Source organism: Porites lutea, chromosome 1, assembly GCF_958299795.1.
Source record: "Porites lutea chromosome 1, jaPorLute2.1, whole genome shotgun sequence".
Taxonomy (NCBI): Eukaryota; Metazoa; Cnidaria; class Anthozoa; order Scleractinia; family Poritidae; genus Porites; species Porites lutea.
In genome coordinates this window covers 20854704-20863368 of record NC_133201.1, presented here as the reverse complement: position 1 = coordinate 20863368, position 8665 = coordinate 20854704, and the positions used below count along the sequence as shown (strand labels likewise).

The window sequence follows — 8665 nt, the reverse complement described above, 5'->3', positions numbered from 1 at the left end:
AAAAGTGGCGCGAATCTTTTAAGCCAATCGCATCGTGTAGAAAGTGCAAAACCAATTACTTTTCGACACTCAAATGAAAACCGCCCTATGACAATTAGTAAAACTAAATGTAGCTTTAAATCTTGTTTTCCAAGTCACAAAATTAAAAGTAACAACTAAAAATACACAGTACCTGCAAGAAGAGCTTTTTATTGCATTAACTGGTTTTCTTTACTAACCATCTACACCTTTACAGAGAATACATAAGATGAAAACGGTTCAAAGTTTCCAGACTCCAAACTGACCTTCATCTCACTTACACTTATCAGAATTTTCTACGTCTCTTCAGAAGAAAAACAAAAGAGAAAGTATCGATCCAAAGGCGCAGAAACTGTAGTCCATTCCAGTGACCATAGTGCTACACCATGATGGGTTTGCTGGCTAGTTCAACATTGATTTACAGATTTATAGTGACATCCTTAACAGTAAATGAAAACTAAACATTTCGAGCCAGTGCTTAACCCTAATCACTATTCACAGTGCTTAACACTAATAAGTTTTGTCAGTGGTTAACCCCAATCACTGTTCTCATTGCTTAACCGTGATCACTTTTTTCAACGCTTTAAGCCTCGATTACAAGCCGCTTTTTGGGAAATGAGCCCGCCTTCTCAGGAACTCGGACCAGGAGCCCGTTTCTCGAAAGCCCGATAGCTTTTCGGGCCCGGAACGTTGTCTTATGTTTACCGTGTTCGAATTCAAGATCAAAGTTTCGATAATTGAAAAAATGATACAATAAAACCATCCGTTAACAAGCAAAATTGACCGGTTTGTGAGCTAGGAACTGTGCTACTATTCGAAAGGCTTTGATATTAGAATTTGCCTTTGGTCCCGAAAAGTACCGGGCCTTTCGAGAAACGAGCCACGGACTCGAGAAAGCAGCGGAAAACAAGCGGTCCCTCCTCTATAAGGATTTGCTTTGTGTGGACATCATAATGTGTCCAAGGTCTGTTTGGAGTATGTAAACAAATCTTAAACGATAGAAACATGCGTAAGGCCAGCGTTTCGCATTGCGGGCGTAAGAAAGCCTAACGACAATTTGTGAAAACTCATGAAGACTGTATTTCAATGGATTTGAAGCTTTGTACAAGCTTTTCCTTGTTCTCTTGTACCCACACATCAAACCGTTGAAGCCCTGGATTTAGCTTCCTTGTCAATTCAATATTGCGGTCTGGGTTACCACGCTTGTAAAACTCGAACATATTTCCAATTTCTACTGCACCGTCAAATCCCAGAGCCCTGTACTGATCAAAGGTGATCTGAGAGTCCTTTAGGAAGAAAAAACAAACAAACAAGAAGAGTTCGTCGGGGCGGCTTGGCTAACATAAGCGCCACCAAAAAGCATTGACAGACCTCTTAGCGACCATAAAGTTTTCATAAGGCATTAGACATCTCTATCGTAAAGTTAAGAAGTACGTCATTGGATAAAAATGTAAATCGCGCCACTTTGCCTCTTTCCGAAGATTGCAAAATGTCTTTTTTACGCGTTTTCCACAAATTTGGCCCACAAGATTACCCCCTTTATATAAGCTTTACCAAGAGAGAATGATCATTCTCTCTTGGCTTTACATGACATCAGTAACACACTACCTCCCCCGGCCCCCCTCCTTTTAGTTCCTACCACAATTTGACGTCATTAGGGACTTTAAGATGCAACGTCGCGACGGCTACAAGAACGTCGCTTAAAAAGTGAATTTGAGTTTTTTCAGTCTTTATAGCGATTATTCCTACCCACTTACTTTGTCAATTGTAGGCGAACCCTCCTGAAGCTGAATTTCAAGGGACCAAATTCAAGCTTAGAAAGAGAAATAAAATTTCGTCGTTGCTTGTTTACGTCCTCCATAAAACGCGAAATTAGGCATTTTCACGTCGTAGTCGGGCAAAAACGGGAAAGAAATGTACAAAAAGAGTGTGATGCACGTGCGAAGTTGTTGTTTTGCTAAATAAACCAATTGTTTTTTTGACGTTCTCGTTGTCGTCCGCGTCGTTGGATCTTAAAGTCCCTATTTTTGATCTATGACTTTTGGCGGGAACGCGGACGGCAACAGACGACCTTGACCCAGTCCCTTAACTTCGCAGTTGCCGTCGCCGTTGTCCTATCGTAATGTCTCTATTGAACAGGAGCATGGAAATATTGAATCTACAGGGTGTTTCAAAAGTTCGTTCCGATTTTTTATTCCCTTAAATTTCACTAATTATTTTAAAAAAAACCTTTTGTAAAACTTAGTATGTTATTCAATATTTATTTAACATTGAATAACTAAAATATTAGTAACGAGGATGTCTTCCTGTATGTTTTCTGACATTTTCTAAGCGGTGAGGTATAGAATGTACGAGTTCCCAAGGCGTGTCGAAAGTCACATTCTTCCAGGCGAAGCGTAGTCACTGTCTTAGCTCGTCCAGTGTTTTGGGGGCTGGATCTTTGTATTTTGTCTCGTCTACGGTAATCCAGATGGTCTCTAGGGGGTTCACATTACATGAGTTTGCCGGCTGGTCCTCCCTTGGTATAAAGTTGGCAAATCCTTCTGACACCATGCTTGCATGAAGTGTGCACCGCCTTTCCCTCTTCAAGGCTCTCCAACTATTTTTGGTAACTTATCCCCTTACCGTTGTGCTCGAAACTTTGATCGATAATGTGAAGTTGAAATTTTTTTACCTCTCCGTTTTGTGGAATTATTAAGCGTATACTTACAGCTTTTTCGATAATATTTCTCACACAGTTTGTGAAAAAACGGCCATGCACTCCTTGGTTTGTCTTCTAAGGTCTTTACTTTTGACCACTTGTTCGGTCATCGTTCAGACTTCTTCAACAATTTGACGATTTTTTTGGACTGAATGGCCAGAAGACCATAAAAATAGATGCCTGAGCTCTAGCCCAAACAGTGTAGGCCTTCATTTTCATGAACGAGTAGAGAAAATGAAAGACAAAGATAAACAGACAAAATAGAAAACCTACAAAATGGGCAGGAAAAGTATGGCGGGAAAAACCTCGCGGACGTGTACAGTTGAGGCAAAAATTAAAAAATAATTATAATTTCTTCAAATTTTAGTTTGAAATTGCTTTCAACGGTTATTTAGATAAATTTCTTACCTGAATCAGTTTACATTTGCCTAAAGAAGCATTAAATGCTTTGCGCAAAATACGATTTAAAATCGGAACGAACTTTTGAAACACCCTGTATTTGTTAAATACTATGCACTTTATACTATATTTACATCAACGAACCTTGAACGTCAATGGACTAAGATGCTTGGACAATTTTTCGCAGTATTGCTGAATTGTGAACTTGGAGGCGCTCAAACCAACTGTTTTGTAGCGGTAGCAATCAGGTGACTCTAAAATCCCTACAGAATCAAAGAGGAAGAAGTGGATGACTTCAATAATTAATCATAAAGTCAAGAAAGCACAGATCTATTTTTAACCGGGTAAAAAACTAGCCTGGGAAAACAACCGCAGTTCGCGAAGCCACCACTGGATTTCCCCCCCCCCCCCCCCCCCCACCCCGACAATGACATCTGACAATGGTTTGTATGAGGAACGAGCGCAGAAATTTCATGCTAATGACGCAACACTACACAGATCTAGGTAGTGCTTCCGATTAGTCGAAGCAAATTTTCCGACTTTTGGAGTTGCGTAGGGAACTGGGGCGAGTTTCAAATTTAAACTAATCGATAAACTGACACCACCATATAACTCATATAAAAGGCCATGTTGAGATTGGTTATTTGACCAAGTTTGGTGCTCTAAAGTTGAACAGGGATCAAGTTATGACTCTTAAAACTGACACGGTTAAAGACCCGTAGAAACGTCTGTAATTTTGTGAGAAAGTCCCCCAAAACCATATAAACACTTAATTGTTTCCACGATTTCTGTGATATTCCTGAAAAATTAACAGAAAAATTGAAAAATATTTTAAAGAGTTAATATGGTTTTGGCGAACGTTGAAAAAAACTCGCCGAACCTTTTCCTTTTCTACGTACTTCTGGGAGTATATTAAATCTGTTTCTGGAGTTTGACTTCAATATATGCATTTTGAGGTCTGATTGGGTTGAAAGCGTCCTGAAGTTTATTTCTTTTTGTTGCAAAAAGGCTCGTGTACTTTAACTTTCCAAAACGTTTGGTTAGAGGAGGAGTTGATAGGAAGCTTTGGTATTCTTATTCGAAACTAAAGAAAAATTCTTTCTCCACACACTGCTACCCTCCTTTGTCCTGTCAGCTGTAATAATGGCCAGTGTGAAGTTATGAATATATGAAAATCATATATGTGATCTGCGGAGTGAAGAATGATATGAAAGAAGATCATCTCAGTTATAGACGCAACTTTTGCAGTTGCGAAAAGAAATAACCAGTGTGCCGCAAAGCCCTCCACTCCTCTCAAGAAAAAAGATTAACGCACTCTATTTAAGTGTCAATGTACTTGGCACAAAAATACTAATTGAGGACATTATTTTTACGACTCTTACTGAAAACGAGACGGCTATTTTTCGTGATCATCCAGTACAAGAGCAGTTTCTTCATTTCTCAGTTTTTTTAAGACGCTGAGTTGGCCCGGTCCAGGGGATCGAACCCATAATCTTCCACTCTGCAGTCGAGCGCTCTAGCTACTGAGCTAGTCCTGCTGCGGTAAATAAGCATCTGATGTTTTCTCTGATGGGAGGGGGACGGTGGCACGCAGGCTACAAACATATATCACTCTAGTTTTATCCCCTCTCCTTGATCCTCCTTGGGACATTTACTTCGGTCCCAAAGCCTTGGACGTTTATTGTAGCGCGGTTCACCTGCAATACATACCATATACACATTCTCCGCCCTGTGTGACATCAATCCCATCCATGGGTGCCCCCTCCATGGGAATGTCGAAGACAAACTCGTTTTCGTTTAACCTTCGGGGCGTGGAAAACGAGGTGAAGTTATTGAAATAATAAGAGAAACGAACTATGGTGAAATTCAGCTTCTCTTTGAGTTTCTTCGTGTGAAGGTATTCCTCTACTATACCCTTGCTGTCAAAATGTGCTGAGGAAAAAAGGAATGTTGTTAGACTTAAAACATAGGCTGCACACCATAAATGTTCCAAAAGCTACACGGATTTGAGATATTTAGCTTTTCTCAAGCTTTGCTTTGTCCTTGAGGTGTTGCAATTATACAAAATTTCTTTGGCTCTGGGGTGGGGTTTTTTGTAGAAATCTGCTGGCACCACCGTTGGGAATTTGCAGGTTTCTAACGAAAAAGAAGACAAATGCCCAGAAAACAGAATGGCGCGCTTTGAATTGACTGAGCCAAAAAAGCTCGCCTGTGACGCTCAGCCAATCCTCAGGGAGCTTAAGCAACGCCGACGGTGAGGACAACAGACAAAATAGCAACAAGTTTGGATTAGCAAAACAACAACTTTGCGCGTGGATCACCGTCTTTTGTACATTTCTTTGTCGTCACTGCAGGAATACGACGTGAAACCGCCTAACTTCACGTTTTGTGGAGGGCATGAACTTAAGAGAATGGCTATCGTTTTCTTTCCCTGAGCTTCCATACAGTCCTTGGGAACTCATCTACAGAAAAATTCGCTAACATTTGTCAAATTGAACGAGAAACGCGATCGAGTTTGAAACAGAGCGAATTCACTTCTTAAGTGATGTTTTTGTAGCCGTTGCTGTCGTTGTTGCTCAAGCTCCCTGAAAACCTTTCGTGGCGACACGGAAAGCTGTACAGAAATCACGCCGAAATCACTTTTTTTGTGCGTGAACGGAAGGCCTCTAATCGGAATGGAACGTAGCCTTAATCAAATCAAACTTTGTGGCTCTTGGCAGCACCCAGAAGTAGACGTCAGTTTTTTCTGTGGTTTGATAGCAAGAACAAAAGCTAACAAAGAATCGAAGAGTTTGTAAAATGACTTATATCCTTTGTTTAATGTTGTAAGGACTTCACATGTCATTTGTGTAGTAAAAACACGTCTAGAATTCACAATAAAAATTCTAAACCCTACTCGAAAAAATAACAATAAGCACAGAGCTAAAGAGATTACTTCTTTTGAAAACAGCCCATCGTTGGCTTGCGTAAAACAATAAAATAGGAGGTTTAGGAATGGAAAAGACAATTGAACGGACGCAAGGTGATTTTTATCATCTTCAAGTATTCTTTTTAGCTGAGAAAACGAGAATACAGTTGTACAATAGATTTGGCTTTCAACTCTTGGACTGTACTGTAGATAAGTTAACTGTGCGAGTTTTTCTGTCACGAACAGGAGGACCGAACGTGCATATTTTTAATCTGCTTTTGTTAATTGAGTCAAACACATAATTTATGCAGTCAATCTCGCACATAAACGATAAAGGGCGGTACATTATGCAGGTATACATGTCAGATGATTGATGTTGGCCCCAAATCTGTTTACATAGGAAAACTTTGGCAGATTTCATGTCCACTTACAAAATAAATAATGAAAATAGCGCGTATGATTTTAATGAATTACTGCCGTGCGAAAGCACAGTAAATTGCACCATTTTCAGACCTTCTTCCGTGCCCTGTTCATTTAATTAAAATTCAAAATCTACAATATTTATTGATGAGTCAGTCACGGTTGTTCAGGGTCAAAAGGTTTGATTGGATGCAACTAAATTCGATGAATTCGATTTTTTAAGCCACTCGATTGACTTGAAAAGTTGCAATGGTACCTATAAGAAAAACTGTCCTGTACGTATGCGGGGGGTTCCTTTGGTAACTTTAGTAGAATTTTGGTCTCATAATATTAGACAATGTCGCACTGAAGATGGAATTTGCAGAGTCATCATCGCACCCATCGCACCAGCGTTCGCGTTCCACTTAAATGCAATTAGGTCACGAAAATTAAAACTTACCACATTCAATTCCAATCGCCTTCTTTACATTTTCCAACCCGCTGTAAATCAAGTGATTCACTCCCAGCGCCTCGCACACGTCAATCACTCGCTTGCCCTGTTCAATTTCTTTCTCCTTGCTAAAATGCTCCCAGTAATTCGTGACCAAGAAAACTCCGTAGGAGCCACGGATTGCTTGTTCCACGGACTCTTTGTCATCCATATCACACTTGACGACTTCACATCCCTTGCTCTTCAGTTCCTGCCCCTTAGCTCCTTCTGGTTTTCTCGTAATTGCACGAACAGCGTACTCTTTTCCATCGTCGTTGATGGCTTTGAGGAGAGCTGAGACAACTCCACCACCCTGTCCGCCAGTCGCTCCAAATACTGTTATGACCTTTGGCATGTTAATGCAAAATTTACGTAGCTATAAACTTTGATAAATGATATGGAAGCTCAATGCCTGTATTGATACACGCTGGTGGTGTATTGGACTTATTTGCAAGTAAAATCAGCTTAAAATTCGTGGGGTTATTTCAATACCTTGTCGTCCCAAGATTGGTCACGTGATTTACGACACGTACGTGACAAAGCCCAAGAGGACTGTATCAACAGCAAGTGGACGTTTTGCATACTTAGGGCCTGTTTACATGGAGGTGGGGGCAGGGGGGGGGGGGGGGGGGGTAATCCGCCTGTCCATAAAATCTGTCATTTTAATTTGATCACGTTTACATGATCGGGGGGGGGGGTTAACCGCCACATGTTACCTCACCTGTCTGGGGTCTCCCTCCACCACGTAAACAGGCCTTTAGGCAGTGGTTTCACAAAAATTTCTGGCAAATCGTTTCTATTGGAGCAAAAACACCTAGCAATACAAATTTGGCAGCGTTTAGAGATGTTACATGTAAAAAGGAAAAAATCCCACTTCCAGTTGACGTGCGCGGCTCAAAATCCCCTCAAACATCCTTATTTGCCCATTTCCCAGCAACATTTTCCTCCTAAGGACAGATTACTTTTTCGCAATCTCCCAGCCAGAAAAAAATTTGCCTGAAGAACGGACATTTTGAGGAAAAGATCCATTTGATACCCCTGATTATCAATGTCAAAAATGTCTTGGTAAAAGCTCTCGTAAGCGACTGCCCTTAATGTTTACTTCAAAGTTGCTTACAAGAGCCAAAGAGCCTTTTAGCAAAGAACGACCACCTTTAGTCGCGATCCATTTTATGAATTCCCTGCCAATGTGGTCGCTAAGGAAACATTTGGCAGCACTGATTCCTTTTTTTAATCATTTGTTTTAAGAAGAGTAAAGCTTATTTACGAAGAAATTTAATACAAAGAAAAAACAATTTACAGTGAATTTTAGTACCAAAAGACGTGACAAAATGTTTCTCATTGATGTATAGTGACAGTTAACACGCAACGTATTTCACCACTGAGGCATCCCAATACAAACAATTGCAAGTTTTTCCAAGAGAAATGATCTATTCTCTCTACTGTTTTCGGACAAGTGCATGAAATTAACCTTTTTTTCCAAAACTTTGATTGTTATTGTCTCGCTGGAAGACGTTTTAATAAGAAGAGACTGATTATGTCTGATACTTCTAATAACAAAAGATTTGGGAGTGCAGAGGAGATTCAGGCTTCTGATCGAAAATCAAAATGCTCTTGCTCCAACGCTATGTTTTGCCTTGGTCACGTGGTCTTGAAACGAGTGGCTCTGGGGACGAGAATGGAATGCAGGTCACACACGTGCCAAGCATGCGTAATAGCAACCTGAGGATTATGAGTGTGGGCTCCTCTT

The 8665-nt window shown here is 40.5% G+C and overlaps 1 protein-coding gene across 1 annotated transcript; it reads right to left on the bottom strand.

The window, feature by feature from the left end:
- Nucleotides 1-173: 173 nt before the first annotated feature.
- On the bottom strand, nt 174-7429 carry LOC140946520 (nmrA-like family domain-containing protein 1). Its single transcript, XM_073395654.1, has 4 exons — nt 6886-7429; nt 4829-5050; nt 3263-3381; nt 174-1304 (listed from the first exon to the last, which is right to left on the bottom strand). The coding sequence occupies exons 1-4, from the start codon at nt 7268-7270 to the stop codon at nt 1086-1088; spliced, it is 945 nt and encodes a 314-aa protein (XP_073251755.1). The 5' UTR covers nt 7271-7429; the 3' UTR covers nt 174-1085.
- Nucleotides 7430-8665: the final 1236 nt, after the last annotated feature.